This window comes from Canis lupus, chromosome 18, assembly GCF_003254725.2.
Source record: "Canis lupus dingo isolate Sandy chromosome 18, ASM325472v2, whole genome shotgun sequence".
Taxonomy (NCBI): Eukaryota; Metazoa; Chordata; class Mammalia; order Carnivora; family Canidae; genus Canis; species Canis lupus.
Window position 1 is genome coordinate 12,133,293 of NC_064260.1, and position 22,289 is coordinate 12,155,581.

General features: G+C 40.2%; 1 protein-coding gene across 4 annotated transcripts in view; it reads left to right on the plus strand.

The window, feature by feature from the left end:
• Nucleotides 1–7,347: 7,347 nt before the first annotated feature.
• PNPLA8 (patatin like phospholipase domain containing 8) overlaps nucleotides 7,348–22,289 on the plus strand; it is a 46,664-nt gene continuing 31,722 nt past the window's right edge. For 2 of the 4 annotated variants that reach the window (XM_049096220.1, XM_025449219.3), the window contains exons 1-3: nucleotides 7,378–7,522; nucleotides 14,307–15,458; nucleotides 15,613–15,762. In XM_049096220.1, the coding sequence (XP_048952177.1) occupies nucleotides 14,397–15,458; nucleotides 15,613–15,762 (1,212 nt within the window). In that variant the 5' untranslated portion in view covers nucleotides 7,378–7,522; nucleotides 14,307–14,396. Of the gene's footprint in view, nucleotides 7,523–14,306; nucleotides 15,459–15,612; nucleotides 15,763–22,289 lie in introns of all 4 variants that reach the window. The other 2 variants (XM_025449218.3, XM_025449217.3) reach the window with 2 other exon arrangements.

Sequence of the window (22,289 nt, forward strand, 5' to 3'; positions counted from 1 at the left end):
CACATCTTGCCTTCTCACGATGCCAAAAGAACTCTACCTCAAACTTCAACTTGACCAGGGGCACCTGGGTGGCTCAGCCAGTTGAGCATGCATCTTGATTTTGGCTCAAGTGGTGATCTCAAGGTCATGAGATTGAGCCTGGGAGTCTGCTTGAGATTCTCTCCCGCTCTCTCACCCCCTACCGACCCCCTCAAAACATACACACACACACACACACACACACACACACACACACGCACACTTAAATTTGACCATATTACTCTTTTGCCTAAAATCTGACAGTGATTCTGACTACCTAGAAGATCAAAGCCAAGCTCAGTCACAGCCTTCACCTAATGCATCTAATTTCCAGCACGAGCAACAGGGAACAAATGATAGCTCCTTTCATAAATCCCGGCAAGCACTCAATGACTGTGTTGATTCTTATTTCATCACCTTTGACCACGATGTCTATTCTCTCTGTAAACTGTCCCCTTGTCTCTGCACCTTTATCATGTCCACTACTATTGTCTGCCTTGCTAACAACTTCATCTTTTTTTTTTAAGGATTTTATTTATTTATTCATGAGAGGCACACAGAGAGAGGCAGAGACACAGGCAGAGGGAGAAGCAAACCCCCTGCAGGGAGCCCGATGTGGGACTTGATTCCGGATCCTACGATCACACCTTGAGCGGAAGGCAGATGCTCAACCGCTGAGCCACCCAGATATCCCAACAACTTCATCTTTTAAGACTCAGCTCAGAAGTCTTCTCCCTAGTACACCTGGGTGGCTCAGTGGTTGAGCATTTGCCTTCAGCTCAGGGTGTGATCCCGGAATCCGGGGATCAAGTCCTGCATGGGGTTCCCTGCGAGGAGCCTGCTTCTCCCTCTGCCTATGTCTCTGCCTCTCTCTCTGTGTGTCTTGTGAATAAATAAATAAAATCTTAAAAAGAAAAAAAATAAGTCTTCTCCCCAAGTGAGCCTTTCCTAACCCCACAGGCTGGGTTGTGTATCTCTGCTCTGAGCTATTATAATACTTGGTGCATATCTCTATTAGAGTTTTTCACATTAGTAGTGTAATTACCTAGACTTACTCCATTAATTCTTCAACTTTTTACCAAATAGTTTGGCACCAGGCATAGTAACCACTCAGCAAATAATTGTTGAAGCAGTGAACCTAATTCATTCGAGATGCACACATCAAATATTAGAGTACCCACTAAATGCCAGGACTAGATACTAAGGATCAAAACAGATAAAGTCCTTGCTTTTGTGTCTTCAAACTATATAAAGGTAGTTCTATTGATTTCTTTTTGCTGCTGAAGCAAAATACCAAACATTTAGTGACTTAAAACAACTCAAATTTATTATGTCACCAGTTATAGGTCAGAAGTCTAGGTGGGGTTGGCTGTTGCCTCTGCTACAGGTCTCATATGGGGAAAACCAGGATGTCAGCTTGTATCTGGTGGCTCTGGGGGAGAACATGCTTTTAAAGCTTTTACAAGGTGCCTGGGTGGCTCGGTCGATTGAGCTATTAAATGTCTGACTCTTGGTTTCCACTCAGGTCATGGTCTTGGGGGCCTGGGATAACCCCCATGGGGCTCTTTCCTCAGCAGGGAGTCTGCTTATCCCTCTCCCTTCCCCTCTACTCCTCCCCTCACTCACACTTGCTTTCTGGTTCTCAAATAAATAAATAAATAAACATACATACAGATAATCAATCTTAAAAAAAAAAAAGTAATTTAGCTTGTGGCCAAATTCAGTTCCTTGCAGCTACAGTGCTGAGGTCCCCGTTTCCTTGTCGACTGCCAGCCAGGAACATCTCTTAGCTCTTTAAGGCCTTTTGTGTTCCTTGTTAAATTGTTTCACACTTAGTTCATCCTGTCACTCTACCACCCATGAAACTCTGTGATTTTTTTTCCTGCCAAATCTTTACTGCTTCCATTCTGAGAAAGTTCTCCACTTTTAGGGCACATGCGATTAGACTGGGCCCACCTGGGCAATCCAGGATAATTTCCCTTTCTTAAAATCTGTATCCTAATTACCTCTGTGTAGTCCTTTTTGCCACACAACATAATATATTCACAGGTTGAAGGGCATGAGCATTTTTTAAGAGGCCATTATTCTGCCTACCAAAGTAACTATTCTTCTAGAATTATTTCCTGGCATATTCCTCACCGAGGTGATTTCAAGAAATACCTCACAGTAATATGTCTAAATTTATTTTGGCTACAGCACTAAGTTTGTTTGAACAATAAAGAGACTAGACGTTCTTTGAACAGGTATTATGTGCTAGACCTTATTAGTTAATAGAAAATAGGGTTGACTATGGATTTACAGAAGGGAAAAACATAAGATAGGCAATTAGCAAATCTTGTAAATGGAATGAAAACAGGCTGTAATAACACAGGAGCCATGTGGATGTCTATTTGATCTTGCAGCACAAGAAACGGGTTGAACAATTTCTGTATTTCATGTTATTCCAAGCACGAAGTTTTCCCGAAGGCTATGAAATATTATTAGTCTCCTATTAAAAACACAAGATGAGGGATGCCTGGGTGGCTCAGTGGTTGGGCATCAGCCTTCGGCTCAGGGCATGATCTCGGAATCGAGTCCCACAGCCTGCTTCTCCGTCTGCCTATGTCTCTGCCTCCCTCTCTCTCTCTGTGCCTCTCTGAATAAATAAATAAAATCTTTAAAAAACAAAAAACAAAACACAAGATGGGGCACCTGGGTGTCTCAGTTGGTTAGGTGTCTGCCTTTGGCTTAAGTCATGACCCTAGGGTCTTGGGATAGAGCCCCTCATCAGGCTCCCTGTTTGATAAAATACAGAATTTTGAGGGGTCTACTATATGCTAGGTATCTATGGTAGATCCAGATGATACAGGTAGAAATATGTTTGTTCTACTTCCTGTCTACCGGAAACTCATAGGTGTGGAAGAGAGTGAATTACAATAGCATGCAGACAGGCTACAAGAGAAGCAAGCACAAATGGAAGGAATCATTTACTCTATGACGTGGTAAGATAAGCCTTTTCCGGTTTTTCTTCAAAAAATTTTAAAGATAATTCTTTTTAGAGAAGTTTTAGCTTCACAGATAAATTGAGAGGAGGGTACCGAGATTTCCCATATACCCTCTGCCCCTATATATGCATGGCCTTCCTCACTATCAACATCCTCCAGAGTGGTACATATAGGTTACAAACAATGAACCTACATTGACACATTGTAATAACCCCAAGTCATAGTTTAAGGTTCACTGTTGGTGTTGGACGTTCCACAGGTTTGGACAAATGTGTAATAGCATGTAGTCATCATCTTAGCATCATATGGAGAATGTTCACAACTCTAAAAACCCTCTGGGCTCTATCTGTTCATCCTTCCATCCCTCCAGTCCTAATCCTTAGGTCTTTTTCATTGTCTCCCTGGTTTTGCCTTTTCCAGAATGTCATATGCTTGGAATCATATAGTATACAGCCTTTTCACATGGGCTTCTTTCACTTAGTAATAAGCATTTAAGATTCTTCAACATCTTTCCATGGTTTGAAGATCACTTCTTTTCATCGCTAATACTCCATTGTTTGGGTGTATCACAGTTTGTTCATTTACCTACTGAAGGACATCTTCGCTGTTTCTAAGTTTTGACAATTGTGGATAAAACTCTATAAACCTTTGTGTAGGTTTTTGTGTGGACATAAATTTTTAATTCCTCTGGATAAATACCAAGGAGCGGGATTGCTGGATTTTATGGTAATAGTATGTTTAGGTTTTGCAGTCTTTTCTGGGTTTGAAGGAGACATAAACAAAGGCACTGAAATACAAAAAGGCACAAGGTATTTGGGGGAACTATATTATTTTTGGGGTACATAAAATATTCATGGGTTGAATGGGATGAGCATTTTTTAAGAGGTCATTATTTTGTCTACCACAGTAACTATTCTAGAATTATTTCCTGGCATATCCCTCGCTGAGGTGATTTGGAGAAGTATAGCACAGCAGTAAGTCTAAATTTATTTTGGCTACAGCATTTTGTCTGAATAATAAAGAGAAGAGACTAGACATTCTTTGGACAGGTATTATGAGCCAGACCTTACTAATTAATAGAAAAAAGGGTAAAGAAGCAAGGGCCCTGTGGTGAAAATAAGGCTGGAAGGTTGGCAGGGTCAGAGCCTACCATGCTATGTGTTTTATTCTATGGAGATGAAATGCCAACAAAAACTTTTTAATCAGGGAAAACACAGGTTTTGGCTGGCACTTAAGAAAGATTACTTTGGCTGCACAGAAGAGAGTAACTCTGGGATGGAGGTCAGTTACAACCTGGAAAACCAGTTTAGGTAAGATTGTGTCTCAAAGATGAAAGCCTAAATTAATGCAGTGGAAATGACAATGCAGAGCTGTGGAAAGATTAGAGAGATTTGGGCAGCAGAAGTCATCAGACTTCATGACTTTAGTTAAAGATATGGGGGTAGATATGGAAGGCCAAAGAAGGAAACTTGAGAATTATTTGAAAATCTAGGGGAGGAAAATCTAGGTATTTGATGAAGTGTCACTGAATTAAGGAATAAAGAAAAACAAGGAGAGAATAGATGGTGACAAAGACTTTCTGTTTGACTAAACTTTTGGTATTTGAGAGTCTCCCTCTTAGGGCCCTGTCTTTGGCCTGCCCAGTCCAGTTTTACTAAGAATCCTATCAACTCAGTTTGGAGAGAATCTCCCACCCTTTATGTCTGATCACCCTTGACATCTGATTAAATTCCTCATTCCTCACCTTTGACATATGACCTTACTGGCCTGTCTTCAGCAGGAATTCTGTGAAATGGGCTTAGCAAGAATCGCTCCTACCTTTGATGTCTCCTCTTAGTAATTTTTCTTTTTTTAAAGATTTTATTTATTTATTTATTTTTTAATTTTTATTTATTTATGATAGTCACACACAGAGAGAGCGAGAGAGGCAGAGACACAGGCAGAGGGAGAAGCAGGCTCCATACACCGGGAGCCCGACGTGGGATTCGATCCCAGGTCTCCAGGATCGCACCCCGGGCCAAAGGCAGGCGCTAAACCGCTGCGCCACCCAGGGATCCCTAAAGATTTTATTTATTTACTCATGAGAGACACAGAGAGAGGGGCAGAGACATAGACAGAGGGATAAGCAGGCTCCCCGGCAGGGAGCCTGATGCGGGACTTGATCCTAGGACCCCAGGATCATGATGTGAGCCAAAGGTAGATCCTCAACCACTGAGCCACCCAGGGCCTCCCCACCCTTCTTAGCAGTTTTCTCTCTACTGATCCATCTCACTCTGCTCATCGGCGGTACCTCCAGCTATCTTTGTTGTACTCGTAGATGATCCCAATCTCTCTCCTCTACTGTAAGAGTCTTGACACCTAGAGCAATAGCCCTCAATAAGGTCTTCCTTACAGTTTTAATAAGTGTAAGAATAATTTGTTTTAACAATGAGGAGAAGCATTGCTCCAGAACTAAAGTTACTTCCAAATACCTCTAAAGTTTAATTTGCTGCATGATGAAGTTTTGGAATATAGGTGAGGTCTGGAGCTGACGACCAAGAAAGATTTTTTTTTTAAGAGTTATTTATTTATGAGAGACACAGACTGAGAGAGAGAGGCAGAGACACAGGCAGAGGGAGAAGCAGGCTCCATGCAGGGAGCCCGATGTGGGACTCGATCCCGGATCCTGGGATCATGCCTTGAGCCAAAGGCAGGCGCCCAACCTCCGAGCCACCCAGGTGTCCTGAATTCTTGAGATGTCTTTGGTGCAAAATGGTGGTTTCACTAAAGCACAGGGACAAGACCCATAGGCAGGAAGAGTTGCTATCCCGGGGCCTATGAGGCAAAGCTGATTATATACCCAGGAGTTGGCGGAAGTAAGAGAAAGGGAGATTTCAAAAGGATGTTCATATGCTAAGGAGGACCTACAAGATACTGGAGGCCTTGCTCTTGTCAAGTTAAAGACTGCTTGTCCCTCTAGCAAGGCATTAACATTAAGACAATTGGAAACTTTCTGAGGAATGTCACACATATCCCACCCTGGGTGGGGGCTGTTGATGGGATATGACCTTGAGCTTTGTCCTCAGCTCGCCCTGTTGCCTCATCGCATACATCTTGTACAACTAAGTAACAAGTCTGGATTATGTGCTTCAGGCATTGTGATGTACCCAATCCAGCCATCTGTGCCCCAAGAGCCTAACAAGATAATAAGACGGCTTCCCTTCCATAATTAAAAATTAAAAAATTTATATATATGCATATTTACATATATAAATACCTATATACATATACATATATAAATATATATATATATATATAAGTATCAGTCTAATACCCTCTATGACAGCTCATGCAATTCCTTCCTTAATGATTTTACAATAATCTTACATGGTGAGCTTTAAGGGAAAACAGTAGAGGTCTTGATAACATTGTGAGGTTGGTCTAGTACAGGCTACTTTTCTATGTTTCCTAACTTCAATTTAATTCCAAGGTCAGTTCAAAGGAACCAAGGAGGGGACCTAGGTTAGCCCAGTGGTTGAGCATCTGCCTTCAGCTCAGGTCCTGATCCCAGGGTTCTGGGATCCAGACCACATCAGGCTCCCTGTGGGAAATCCTGCTTCTCCCTCTACATCTCTGCCTCTTTCCTTGTCGCTCATAAAAAAAAAAAAAAAAAAAAAAGTATTAAAAAAAAAGGGATAGATTCAAGGAAGCTGTTCTAACTACCCACATGCATGAAAGCTGCTTGACATAAAGGGGCATGGCTGTGTTCTAAAACACTTAAAAAAATCATGAAAAAAATTTATGGACGCTGAAATTTGAATTTCATGTTTTTGCTGTTTTTCCAAGGCATATTTTTATTTATTTATTTTTAACCCCTGAAACATGTAAAAGGAATTCTTAGCTCACAGATGTACGCATCTGCCCTAAGGCTGTAGGTTGCTCGTCTCAGACGCACTCAGTGTCAGAATTCGGAGAATGTCAGGTGTGCAGCGTGGGACCCCTCGTGGGACTGAGGCGGTGTCGCGGGCTGACCTCCCCGGATGATGCGCTCCCCGTCGGTGTGGCGCTGCCCGCGGATGGCGACAGCAGGGGGGTCGGAGCCCCGGACCGTGGCCCACCCGCCCCCCGCCCCCGCGCTGTAACGCAGTCCCCAGCGCGGCCGACCGGACCGCACGTTCACAGCCCCCGGCCCGGGGACCTGGCGGTGCAGCCCCGCCCCCTGCCCGCGCACTCAGCGCGCACGCGCACGCACGTCTCCGGCCCTCGCACGCGCATGCTCTGTGGCGCCCGTCTCGGCCAGGAGGCGATGACTGACAGGGAGGCCCAGCCCCGGGGCGGGGCGGGGCGGGGCGGGTAGACGCGGCCCGCGCGTGCGTCACTTCCGCCGGGGCGGGGCGGGCCCGAGCGGAGGGGGTGGCGCCGCGGCCGCCGCTCTCCTGTTTGTGTCGGCGGCTCAGCTGATGCGGCCGGGCCGGGCGGATGTCGGGGTCGCGGGGGGGCGCGTCGCCGCTGCCGCCGCAGTAGCCGCAGCCTGCATCCCGGTGAGTGGCGGCGGGGGGCGGGGGGGCGGGGGGCCGCGAGGTCCCGGGGCCCGTGCGGCCTCGTCCCGGCGGTCGGGGGCGCGCGGCTCGGAGGAGGCCCGGCCTCGTTGCCCCGAGCGTGTGCGGCCGCCGCGGGGCTGGGGTAGGCGCGTCCTGCGGTCCCGGGGCGCGCTCACGCGGCGGCACCGTGGGCATCTCGCGGTCGCCCGGTTCGGGAGCCTGTTGGCCCGACCGCGGAGGGAGCCCGCCTGGCCCCCGGGTGTGCTCCCGGCCCGGGCGGTTATTCCGATGAGACGCGCGGTTGACTCGTGCCTCCGTTAGAAACGTTGCTCTGCTGTCGTGGTGCCTGCGGATCGAACTTTTTCTCAACGTGGATCTTGCTTTTCTAGTTCTGTATGAAGATCCCGGGAGAGGGGCTCCCCCGGGGGCGCAGCGGCGAGGCGCCCGCCTTCGGCCCAGGGCGTGACCCCGGGTCCCGGGACCGAGCCCCGCGTCGGGCTCCCTGCGCGGAGCCTGCCGCTCCTTCTGCCCCTCTCTCTCTCTCTCCCCCTCTCTCTCCCTCTCCCCCTCTCTCTCCCTGTCTCCCCCCCCCCCCCGGTGTGTGTCTCTCATGAATAAATATATATATTTTTAAAATGCATTAATTTGGGATGCCCGGGTGGCTTAGCGGTTTAGCACCTGCCTTCGCCCCAGGTCGTGACCCGGGTCTCGGGATCGAGTCCCACGTCGGGCTCCGTGCGTGGACTCCTTCTGCCTGTGTCTCTGCCTCTCTCTCTCTCTCTCTCTCTCGAATAAATAAATACAATCTTTAAGTAAATAAATCTCGGAGAACATGTTTATAGTGAAGTCGAGGGAAAAAGCTCAGTTGACTGGTTTCTGTATTTATTTGCATCCCTTACAAAGTCGATGAAAGTACAGCCTGTACCGAGCTGTTCTTTTGCTCAGTAATGACAAAGGCATTGTGCTGAAGGGTACATATTGCCTCACTCGTCGAACACATATTTGTGAAAAGGTCACTTAGAGCTCAGCCCCGGACACCTTCCTGCCATTCCGTGTCTTGGTTCTCATCTTTCTTTCCCTTATTACAGGTTTTACTTTGTTTGTTATCCACTTCTTCTTAGAACTTGCTGTTGTGTTGGTTTTCGTTACCTTGATTTTTACCCTTTAACCTGTGCTTTTTTTGTTTCCTGGGAAGACTTCCTCTTCCTAATCCTGGACATCAGTCAAGGTTCTATCCTTGTTCTTCTTTCTAAAGAAACCAGTTTTAAAATTTCTAATCCAAAGAATATTTTATTAGGTTTTAAGTATTCTGAAAGTTGATGGAAAATACCGTGTATATATGCAAATAACCATTTTTCAAGGAAGAGGAGCTGTGATATCCCCAAATTTCAAGAATTATTACTATAAAGGATTCTTTTTTTTTTTTTTTAAGATTTTATTTATTCATGAGAGAGAGACAGAGAGAGGCAGAGACAGGCAGAGGCACAGGCAGAGGCAGAAGCAGGCTCCATGCAGGGAGCTTGACGTGTGACTCAACGTGGGTCTCCAGGATCAGGCCCTGGACTGAAGATGGCGCTAAACCACTGAGCCCCCCGGGGTGCCCCAAAGGTTTTGTTTTTGTTTTGTTTTGTTTTGTTTTGTTTGTAAATCCAGTCTTAGGTTTTTAGCTGCCACTGTGCTGGTAACTCCAGACAAAAACCACAGGCTGTGGTCCTTCAGTACATCTCCACTTGAATGTCCCATGTTACTTCATCCAAGAGATTTTATTATTTATTCTCCCTGTTGTCTTTACTTCTCCTTATCTCATTCTTTCCTGTTACCAACTCCTGTGTTTTATTGTTTCCCCACTTTGAAAGTGTGGCTCAAAGTAACCCTTTCTTCAGTACAGTACAGTACAGTACCATTACCTTAATTCAAACCCTTGTCCCCTTATGGCTGCATTTTTGCAGTAACCAAGGGAAGTCCCCTGTAGATTCATTCTGTCCTTAGCTGAGCCTCCAGCCAGCAATTCCTTTATTTCCTCCAGTTAAAGCACAGTTGCATTCCCTAGAGGTTGATCTAAGCCTTGATTGTATTTATTCTTCCCACTGTATTTATACTACCCTGTAAATAGGTACTCGAGTCTTCCCAGCTCTTTTCCCAGTAGGTGATGGCACCTCCCAGCTGGCATTTTTCTCTTACTTTTTTTCAGTCTAACTTTTGTTCCAGCTGAATTTACTGTCAAAACTTTTATCTGCATTTACTAGTGTTGTGATTTGGGAGCAGTTAAATTAAGCTTGTTGATTTTACTGACAGTTCTGTTTATTAATTTTTGCTTGATAATTGTAATTTCTAAGAGAGGTGTATTAAAACATCATGAAATTGTCTAGTCTTCTTGTAATTGTTCCTTTTTTTCTTTATATACTGTATTTCAGTGCCTTGGTGTTAGGTATATTCATAATTGGTCATGTGAGTTATGTCATTGGAAAGAAGCAATGCAGACCCCTTATAATCTAGGCTTGTATAGCTGTCTTCTGCTTGACTCTGGACCCATTTTTCCACCATTTCTCCTGTTTGTTACTTACTGTCAACCAAACCTGGTTGTCCTTATTAGTCTTGAGGAGACAGAGCTCACTGGTGTCTCCAAAGCCTTGGATGCTTTTTCCTTTGCCTTGAATGCTTTTTTCCCCAGATTTTAATAATTTGCTTTACTCAGTTCAGGTCTTTAGTAAAATGTCAACTCCATTCTTCTCTTGATCATGTCAAGTAAAATAGCCCATTTGCCCTGAGTTTTGGAAATGTTCTACTGCGGTAGTTTTGTTTAAAGATTTATTTGAGATATTTGAGAGAGAGAGAGTGCATGAGAGCGAGGGGGGTGGGTAGAGAGAGGGGGATGGAGAACCTCAAGCCAACTCCCAGCTCAGTTTGGAGGAGGGGAGGGGGCTCAGTCCCAGGACCCCTGAGATCACCACCTGAGCTGAAACCAAGAGTCAGAAGCTCAATGGACTGAGCTACGTAGGCACCTCCTTTCATGGTACTTTTAGTTCGTTCTGCTGAGGCCCCTTGGGGTTCACCAGCCCTGACTAGTTTTCATTTGCTTAGGGTCTTTGCACCCTTCACTGCATTGTGACTGAAGAAAATCCAGACTTGCGATTTTTCAATTATGGATTTACCACTGTTGAGATTTGTTTCATTGTAATAAAAACATGTATTATGAAATTTGCCATTTTAACTCTGTTTAAGTATGTGGTTCAGTGGCACTCTCAGTGTTGTAGAACCAATCTCCGGTACTTTTTCATCTGGCAAACTGAAACTCTGTCCTTTTGCCCCATTCTCCCCATCTCTAGTAACCCCCACTCTGCTTTCTATAGCTGCGACTTTGAATCTTCTAGATACTTGGTGTTAGTGGAATCATATAGTAGTTGTCCTTTTGTGACTGGCTTATTTTACTTAAAATAATGTCCTTACAGTTCATCCCTGTTGTAACATGTGACAGGATTGCCATCCTTATAAAGGCTGAATAATATTCTATTGTATGTAAATACCAAATTTTATCTCTTTATCTCTCCATGGGCATTGGAGCTGTTCCCACCTCTGCTGTTATGAACACAGATGTGCAAGTACCTCTTTGAGATGCTGCTTTCAGTTCCTTTGGATGTATACCCAGAAGTAGGGTTGCTGGATCATCTGGTACTTCTATTTTTAATATTTTGAGGAATCACAGTACTATTTTCCTTAGCAGCTGCTACATTTTATAGCCCCACCAACAGTGCTCAAGGGTTCTAACTTCTCCACATTTCTGCCAACCCCTGTTCTTTTCTGTTTGTAATCATAGCCATGCTAATGAGTCTGAAGTGATCTCTCATTTGATTTTGATTTGCATTTCTCTCACGAATCAGTGATGCTGAGCATCTTTTCATATGCTTGCTGGCCATTTGTATATCCTCTTAAGAGAAATATCTATTCTGGTTCTTTGGGCATTTTTTTAATTGGGTTATTTGATTTTTTTGTTGAGTTGTAGGAGTCCATTATTGGTTTTGAGCATGGCTTTTGACTCATAGGTACTTTATAATTGTATTTTGTCAAGTATTTCTGTGTTGTTGATTGTGAGACTTTTATGTTAATTCAGCTTATTCTTTGATTGTAAGTCCTGAGGAATTCAGAAGAGCCAGGAAAGCAGAGAGGTAGGTTTCTTTCCTGTCTGCCTCTGTAAAATTGGGTATTTTGAAATAAGACGTTGACATGTGATTGGAAAGATTTTCGTTCAGACTGTAATCTGAACAGTCAGAGGGTAGGTTCTGGGTTTCTATCTTTCTCAGCCTTGTCTGTTCCATTCTGTCAGAGATCTGCTAGAATCCTCTTCCTCGTGTCATTCCTTTACTTAAATACTTTACGGACAGTTTGATCTTTAATATCCTTGGCAAGATTTGTAAGAGCCTTCATAATCTGGTCCAAAATCGTCTTTGCCATATCGTCTTCTACCTCTCCGTCATTATTCTCATTACTCTCTCTAGGTGAAACTTCTTGCCATTTTTGCTCATATGGCGTATGCTTTCTTATATGCTTTTTTGTCTTTTTAACTTTTTCACATTCTCTAAAATTCTCTCCTTTTCCCAACTTTCCACTTGATGAATTCCTTTTTAACTTTGTCCAGTTTTTAGTCTTTTTTGGGGGGTGGGAGGGACTTACCTGGATATCTACTTTGACCATTTACATGGCACCTTCTGTTAAAGTGTTCTAAACTGCTTTTTCTTCTCTTCTGCTGTTTTCTTTTTTTTTTTTAATTTTTTAAAAAATTTTATTTATTTATGATAGTCACACAGAGAGAGAGAGAGAGAGGCAGAGACATAGGCAGAGGGAGAAGCAGGCTCCATGCACTGGGAGCCCGACGTGGGATTCGATCCCGGGTCTCCAGGATTGCACCCTGGGCCAAAGGCAGGCACCAAACCGCTGCGCCACCCAGGGATCCCTCTTCTGCTTTTTTCTAATTACAAAAGTAATACCTGCTCATTGTAAAAAAAAATAGACTGTAGTACAAAAGGAAAATGGAAAAGCCTCTCTCCTTGTTCTCTTTTGATTCCACTCCTGGGTTCATGAGAATAAAAAAGACTACTGCTTATCCTTTCAGAATCTGTGTGGGTGCACGCATGCACATTTAAATTGCACGTGTTGGTTTGCTTTTTTTCATTGTAACATCTTATTTACCTCTTTGTATCTCCACATGGTATAGTGCAGGAAGTCTTTTTCTTTGTAGTGTACATGAAGGATATGTAGATCATCTGGTTTCCTTTAACTGCTACATAATGTTATATGGTAACCCATTCTGTTGGGTTATTATTAATAATTTATTGAGCCATCCCTTGCTAGAAGACTTAAAATTGTTTTTCATTGTTTTATTATTTATTTCAAGCAGTGCATTAGGGAATGTGTATATATACTTTTGCACTCTTATACAAGTATTTCTCTAGGATCCTTAATAGAGTGTTAGTGAAATTACTGATCAAGAAATAGATGATAGAGGGACCCCTGGATGGCTCAGTGGTTGAGCATCTGCCTTTGGCTCAGGGCATGATCCCGGAGTCCCCAGATGAAGTCCCACATCGGACTTCCTGCATGGAGCCTGCTTCTCTCTCTGCCTATGTTTCTGCCTCTCTCTCTGTCTCTCTGTCTCTCATGAATAAATAAAATCTTTAAAAATATATATATATATTTGATAGTATTTAAGATTTCATTAGATACTGTCAAATAACTCTGTGTGTCCCATTTCTCCAGCCCGTTATCAATACTGGATATTATCAGTCATTTATATTTTTACCTATTGAAAGAACAAAATATCTTTTAATTGGTATTTTTCTTTGTGGTGAAGGATGTTTTTATAATTTTACTGTTTGTATTTATTCTAATGTGACTGGCCTGTTTTTGTCCTTTGCCTATTTTTCTTTTAGATTAATCTTTACTTTTTTTTTTTTAAAGATTTTATTTATTTATTCATGAGAGACACACACACAGAAAGAGAGACAAAGAGAGAGAAAGAGAGAGGCAGAGACACAGGCAGAGGGAGAAGTAGGCTCCACGCAAGGGGCCCAACACGGGACTTGATCCCGGGACCCCAGGATCATGCACCCTGGGCCGAAGGCAGGCACTAAACCACTGAGTCACCCAGGGATCCCAATCTTTTCTTTCTTATTTGCATTCTTTTTATATTGTGATTATGACCCCTTGTCTGGTAGATGTGGCACATAGCTTCTTAGTGTGTAGTCAGACTTCTTTGATTTAATAAACACAACTAGGTAGTGAAACGTTTTTTACATGGCTATCTGTAGCTCAAGACTGAAAGTTCCTTCATCTCCTGTTTGTGGTGTCAGCATCTAGCGCCAAGTCGGCCATAGACAAAATATTCTATAAATGGTTTACAGTGAACAAGGTAGTTTGAAACTTGACTCTTTCAGAAAACTCCAAGTCCAGCGTCACATAAACTATCCAGACTTTAACAATAAGGAAGAAAAATAGCTTAGTATCTAAATTATATATTCAATTATGTGTTGTATGAAAATTTATCTGTTGGGTAGCTTCTGTAAATTAGTTCTCATAAAACATCCTACTAATTATTCACTGAATTCTGTACTAAAAAATGAATGGTTTTCTGTGAGCTTAAAAGCCAAATGCATTATCCCTAATGGAAACACATTATTCTGTCTCCTTTTGAGACAAGATGCTGAGTTTAGTTCAAGTAGAAATGTATTTTATCTTATACCCAGCTTCAGTTTTACTTTAAATCCTAATTATTTTTTTCTTGCCGTTTCAGGTAAGACCATGAATTATGGCATTTCTTAAATGAAGCATTCAGGAATGAAGTGAAAATCATAACATATAGAAAATAAATGATTTTTAAGTTATGTCTATTAATTTGACTATAGATATATATTATATTTACCTCCTTAGTAATGCAAGAAGTCTTTGTGGGAAGCAGAGAAGCAAGCAGCTGCATTTCTTGTGCTCACCTAAACATTACTGGAGGATAAGCCACCTCAGTCTACAAAGAGGTTTTCATGGAAGCAAAACAAGATGTAAATTGACTAAAAGTGAAGCCCATTCTTGCAGCAATCACTGTCACTCTCCAAGCACCCATGGTTTACATATTGGAATTTTGAAACTTAGCACTTCTACTCCCAAGGGACTTACAAAAGTGAGCATTCGTATGTCCCGTATTAAAAGTACTTTGAACTCTGTTTCAAAGGCTGTTTTTGGTACGCAGAATGAAATGATCTCACGTTTAGCTCAATTTAAGCCAAGTTCTCGAATATTAAGAAAAGTATCAGATAGTGGCTGGTTAAAACAAAAGAGTATTAAACAAGCCATCAAATCTCTGAAAAAATACAGTGACAAATCAGTGGAAAATAATTCTTTTTCAGGGAAGCAAAGTTATATTCTAGGTAAAGATGAAGATATAGGTAAACAAAGCCTTTTTCGTTACACAAGTAGTATAACCACAAGATTCGGAGAGTCATTCTATTTTTTATCAAATCATATTAACTCATACTTCAAACGTGAGGCAAGAATGTCTAAAAAAAAGGAAAATAAACATTTCCAGGAAAAATCAGAACTTGAAGATAAAAAGGTTGAAGAAGAGAAAGCAAGCTCTCCAGATCCTGGCATCCTGATTGATAAGCTAGATTCAGAATCTTCTGTATATTCTGTGGACAAGCCTGCAAGTACCAGTGGGACACCAGAGGCTCTTCCAGTTTCTACTAAACAAAGTATTGCTAACTTTCTTTCTCGTCCTACTGAAGGTGTCCAAGCTTTAGTAGGTGGTTATATTGGTGGACTTGTCCCCAAATTAAAGTATGATTCAAAGAGTCAGCCAGAAGAACAGGAAGAGGTTATTAAAGCTGAGCAACCTGTCAGCAAAGACAAGAATGTGGAGGAGAAAAAGCGGTTATCTCTTCAGCGAGAAAAGGCAAGTTTTTCATCACTGTGACTTGAAGTTTTACATTTTTGTCAAATGCATAAGCTTCATTTCTGTATGGGAACCTAAGAAACTTTAATCATTTGTTGGTATTACTAGAGCAGTTTTGTATTCTAATCATGTATGTTTTAATATGTCTTTGTAGATTATTGCAAGAGTGAGTATTGATAATAGAACCCGGGCGTTAGTTCAAGCATTGAGAAGAACAACTGACCCAAAGCTCTGCATTAACAGGGTTGAAGAACTGACTTTTCATCTTCTAGAATTTCCAGAAGGAAAAGGAGTGGCTGTCAAGGTAATTCTAATTTATTTAATCTGGTTTCATCTTGGAATAAAAATACCAATATACTTTCTAAAATGGAGAAGGCAATACCTTTTGTTTTTTTTAATTAAAATATTTTTGTGGTTTTTATCATACACATGATGTTTATAGATTCAGTAATTGACACATTCTGTGATATATATTATCCTAAATACTCGTATTCTATGATGATAAATTTATGCTTTTGGTGCTACTATCTGTACTTAGAGATTAAACATTTTAGAATAAAAGATAAATCTCTGTGGGCTCATTGAATTGGCTGATAGTTGCCAAATTTTTCTTAAATGTGTTTATACCATGTAACTACTCCTTTAAGACAAGAGATGTAATTTATAAGTAAAACCATTGCTAATTTTTATTTCATGATCTTTTTGTATTTGCAAGTCCCATTTTATTTATTTATTTATTTATTTATTTATTTATTTATTTATTTATTTATTAAAGATTTTATTTATTCATTTATGAGAGACACAGAGAGAGTCAGAGGCAGAGGGAGAAGCAGGCTCCATGTAGGGAGCCCGATGTGGGACTCAACCCGACTCATCCCAGGATTGCGGGATCACGCCCTGAGCCAAGGGCAGACGCCCAACCACTGAGCCACCCAGGGGCCCCCATGCGAGTCACATTTTAATGATCTTAGGGATAATTAGATTGGTAATTATATTAATAAAACAGTTTTTCTTGGTCTCAGATTTTTCAAACATAAAATACTGAAGGTAATTTAAATCCATTTAAACAGACTTTTCAGAGAACTACTATAAAGTATGAATGATGTGGGTGAGTCTCTTCTGCACTGCTAGTTAGTAAGATTATTTGTAATATTTAATGAACAATTTATAAATATGTAATGAACAGATAATGTTAACATTTGATTAGAGATCTTTTAATGCTTATTTTTAACTTGCCATTCAGAAAATTTTAAGTTAGGGACGCTTAGGTGGCTTAGTGGTTGAGCGATTGCCTTAGGCTCCTGGGCATGATCCCAGAGTCCCATGAGTCCCTGGATGGAGTCCCGCATTGAGCTCACCACATGGAGCCTACTTCTCCCTTCAAAAAAAAAAAAAAGAAAATTTTAAGTCAACTTAGTTCCATATTCCATTTTTTGACAACCATCTTGCTGAAGAGTTCTCTAAGTCTTTAAATAAGGTAGCTTTCTGTAGTTTCATATTATATAATTTATACATTATAAAGCTAAACTTTAGAATTTCATGTTCATTAAGTTGGGGATTATCTTTCATGGATACTTAATTTCTTACCTACCAGACAATTTTCCAAAGGTAGATATGCTTTTAAGTCCATTTAACATTGCAGGCATATACTGAAAGCAGAGATCTAAAATATGCATACTCTAAAGACCTTTTTAAAAAGTGGTTTTTTGAAGTATAATACATATGCAGTTATTGGAATCAAGTTTGCTGAATTTTTCACAAATAAAACGTGGTCGTTTAACTGGCGCCCAGATGAAAACAGAATTTACCAGCACTTTCAGAAGATTCCCTTGTGCTCCCTTCAGTTACTATCTCCCAGAATTAGTTTAGATTAGATTATAATTTCACTTGTTTTTGTACATTTCATAAATTACTGTGATTGGGTTTTTTAAATTCATGTCAGTGGTAATCATTCTCATTGTTGTGGGTAGTTTAGAACATTTTTTTTTTGTTGCTTTCATATTCCATAGTGTGAATGTATCCGTTTATTTATTTATTGTATTACTGATGAATTGCTGGGTATTTTTCAGTTTTAGTCTGTTATGAATAGTCATGCTAATAGAAACTTTGAGGGCTCTTGCATTACTGATCCTACATCTAAGGACCCTTCAAATACCAAGGAGTCATGTGTTTTGGAATGTATTATATTCAGATCAACTATGAATGAAAGTCTGGATAGTCTGTAAAAAGTTCTTATTTCCCTAAATAAGAAGCATCTCAAAAACAATGAATCTTATAAATTAAGACATATTAACATGTACACTCTCAAGGTGAATTTTCCCAGTGAACTTTTTCATTATTAGAAAAAAATTGCAAAAAAAAAAAAAAAGAACTTTTTCATTATTAGAAAAAAATTGCAAAAAAAAAAAGCTCAAAAAAATTGAGCTTTTGAAAATTGCTAGAATTGTTTGTTCTAAAACATATTAATATTTTCACTTTTGTGTATTATATTTATGATGGCCAAATTGAGGGAATTGTCTTCGATAAACTAATCTCTTGTGTATATGTATTTGGTGTGCTGCAGTTTTGGCAGCCACATCTAGGAAACTGTCTTTGATGATTTTTTCATGTTGGTGAAGGTAGTCTCCTTTCACAATTTTATTTATTTATTTATTTTTAAAAGATTCTATTTATTTATTCATGAGAGACACAGAGAGAGAGAGAGAGAGAGTCAGAGACACAGGCAGAGGGAGAAGCAGGCTCCACACAGGGAGCCCAACGTGGGACTCGATCCTGGGACTCCAGGATTAAGCCCTGGGCCAAAGGCAGGCGCCAAACCACTGAGCCACCCAGGGATCCCCTCCTTTCACAATTTTAATAAAAAAAAGTAGCCTTTTATTTATTTTTTTTTTTCAAAAAAGTACCATAAGCTTTGTAAAAAAAAAATTAGAAAAAAGGAAACAAGAATAAAATACGAATAACATTTCTGCTACGAGAGATTACCATTGTGTAAATGTATTAGTGTCTATTTGTATTGGTTAGATTAAGCCAACTTAAACTCTAATATATCAAAACCTAGGTGGCTTAACAGAAGCTTATTAGTCCCTTGTACAAAGTCACCCGGGAGTTTAGGTGACTCTCCAGGACAATGAACCTCTGTGTGGTGGCTACTTTGATCTTGTTCTCTTATGTTTCCATACGAGGCCTCTGTGATTACTGTAGCAGGAAAAGAGTATTTCAGCAGAAAGTGCCACGGGTTTTTTCTGCTCATAACTTACTATCTTGCCCAATTGCATGGGCCTGAGATGACTGCCTTCATATGCCTGGAAGGAGGAGCATACTGGATATTGGTGAACATTAGTTATGTCTACTACAATATTTCTCTAGAAAGTTTTCTACACATATATATATGATATGCCAAAATAAAGTCATTCTGTATGTACTGCTATTTTGTCATCTGTTTTTTGGTTTTGCAGTTTGTAATGTATACCTCTCGTGTATCAATAAATTTTCATTTCATCAGTAAATTTTCAGTATATAAAATGTTGTTTATATAATTGATTGGATCCAAATGAGGGTGTAGTCTAGACCATACATGTTATCTGGTTTTTCCCCCTAAGTCACTTACAGTCCTGTTCTTTCTTACCCACGTCTTCAAAACTAAGAGACCAGGATGGTTATCTTACAGAATGGCTCACTTTCTGAGTTTACCTGGCTTCTTTCTCATTGGTATTATTTAATGTAGTCCTCATTCTCTTTTATTGCTGAACACTGGAATATAAACATAAAGACTTGGTTGAGTTAAACGTGTGTTAGAGAATATTGTATATGATGTCATGTGCTTCATCTTGCATCATATCAGAACTCGAATAATTGGTTGAAAAATGATTAGTAATGCTAATGTTGACCACAGGATTAGGGAGAGGACAGTGTGATCCTCTCATTGGATGTTTAGGATAGGACCATAATCCCATCACCCATTAACCTGATTGTTCCCAGAACTAGTTCCCAGAACTAGTCATTTCATTAGGGTTGTAGAATGATAAATTTCTAATTCTGTCATTTAAGCATTGTAATTGACATTCTTCAGTAAAAGTAGAGCTTTTCTTTATCAGCTAAAACTATTTTGTAGTTCTCCAAGACCAATTTTACAGGATAAGCAAGAGAAATGATTAATTTCCTTTACTTAGTCACCAATTTTCACAGGAAAGAGATGCCTTAAAAGCTGCTTCATTGGTGTCATGAATTTTTTTGGCCTTTTTTTTAACTATGAGTATGAACTCCTAGTTTTTCATAAATTGTGTTTCAGTAAATTTTTTTCTCCCCCTTCTTTTATTGAATGCTAAATTCGTCTCAACTTTGAGTGGTAGAGGCTCCAAGCTCATTCATGTGATTTTTTTTTTTTTAACTCTTTATAAAAGTATCATGGGCAGAAAAGGATATGCTAGCATACAGCTCTATGAATTTTCAAAATTGAAAATAACTACATAACCTCCACCCAGTATAAGAAACAGAATGATAGTAGCTGCACACCCAAAAAGCCCCTTTTATGTCCCTTCGAATCACTATCTCCAAAAAGATTGACCAATTTTCCTGATTTTTAGCAGGATAGATTGTTCCTTTTTCTGAATATTGTACAAATGGAGAGTGCCTCAGTCGGTTAAGTGTCTGTCTGCCTTGGGCTCCAGTCATGATCTCAGAGTCCTGGGATTGAGCCCTCGATTGGGCTCCCTGCTCAGTGGGGAGTCTGCTTCTCCCTCTCTCTCTGCCTTCCCCCCTGCTTTTGCTCTTTGTCAAATCTCTTAAAAAAGAAACAAATGGAATGATACAGCTTGTGCTCTTTTATGTATGTTTTTTTTCACTTGGCGTTGTGAGAACCTTTGTTGGGTATGGTTATGAAACATACTCATTGTGTATTCTGTGGTATGAATATAGGGCAATGTATTCATCCATTTTACTACTGATGGGACATTTGGATAGTTGCCAGTTTGGGAATATTTAGGAATAGTGCTTCTGGGATATCTTTCAGAAAACACAGATCTTCATTCCTTAGTGAGTGTATAACCAAGAGTAGTATTCCTGGTCATGAAGTATACCTGTTTTCATCTTTAGTAAGATACTGCCAAATGGTTTTACAAAGTGTTTATTACCAATTTATACTTCTGGTTGTTCTTCCTTTCTAACACTTTCTTTTTTACTTTAGCCATTTTGTTGAATGTTTAGTGATACTAAATTGTGGCTTTAGTTTGCATTTCTCTGGTAACAGTAAAGGTTAGCACCTTTTCCAGTGTTTATTGGCCATTTGTGTATTTCCTTTGTGAAGTGCCTATTCCAGCTCTTAAACATTTTTTAATTGGGTTCAGCAGCCTTTTCTACTGATTTGGAGAATTTCTTTATATATTATAGGTAGAAGTTTTTTTTAATAATATGCTGTTATTATATACAATAATCTACATATGACATATACTCTATATAATAGTAATATATAGTATATGTTTTTTGTAAATGTATTTTCTCTTTGAGTTACCCTTTTTTTTTTCTTTTTAAAGATTTATTTATAAAGAGAGAACACAATTGGGAAGAGGGCAGAGAGAGAGAGAATCTTCAAGCAGACTCCCTGCTAAGCACAGAGCCCAGTGCAGGGCTGGATCCCAGGACCCTGAGCTCACCACTTGAGCCAAAACCAGGAGAGAACATTTAACTGACAGAGCTTCCCAGGCACCCATTTGAGTTACCTTTTAACTCATCTGGTTTCTCTGTCCTCCATTTCTGGGTGCTGTTTGAACCATCACAGTTTTCAGTGTTTTGTTTCTTCCTCAAATCAGCAAATGGAAAAGTTTTGCGAGCTCACTTTTTAACACTTACCTGCATTTCACGTTTTAGCCCCTCCTGTCTTCTTTGCTTCAGCAGCCTTCTGATGCTGCTAAACAGATGGCACTTTTTTGGTCTTCTATTAAACTTTCCTAGTTGTTCGTGGAAAGAGACTGTTCAGTCCTAACCAGAAATGGAAATTTACATTCCCATGCTCTACCATTGTTCAGGTTCTCCTCGTGGGGCCCCAGAGCTCAACATTAGCCAGGACCAAAAAACGACTGAAAAAGAATTTAGAACAATAGTATTTCCGATTTGATTTATCATAAAAAAGAAAAAAAATGAATGATACATTGGGAATTCTTTTTTTTTTATTTACTAAAGGTTACATAGCACATGTGTAGCTGCTACTCAGCTGTATTCCCTTAACCTTGGGTACTGACTGGGTAAGATACTTCTGAGTACAGAACCTAGAGAATCTCTGGTAAACTCCGTATAGAACCCTAGGATTTAAGCACTTGCTTCTGATCAACGATATGAAGTTGAACACTTAGAATCTCAAAGTCCTAGTTTTGTTTAAATGAGTTATTGTAATGAACTTGAATTATTTATTGAAATGATCAGCTCTTGCTTTCTACCTTAGTTTTATTTATTGACATTGGTTTATATTACAGTAAGAGCTACCCTTCTATCCCATGTACACAGGATGGTTTATGTTTTTCCTTTGATGACAAGTTTAATTCCCAGTACTACTATGAAGCAGTTTCATGTTTAGGATTTAGAGAAAATATTTTATAAAGTTGTAAAAGCCTTTTGTTATAATGTTTGTTAATATTTACAAATTTGTGTAAGCAAATTATATTTTTTCTGATTATTATACAGTAAATCTTTTTTTAAAAGATTTATTTATCTTGAAGAGTGAGAGAGAGCACCAGCACAGAGGGGAGAGGCAAAGGGAGAGAGAGAATCTCAGACAGACTCTTCTGGCATGGAGCCCTCCTGTTGGGCTTGACCCCAAAACTCTGAGACCATGACCGCAAC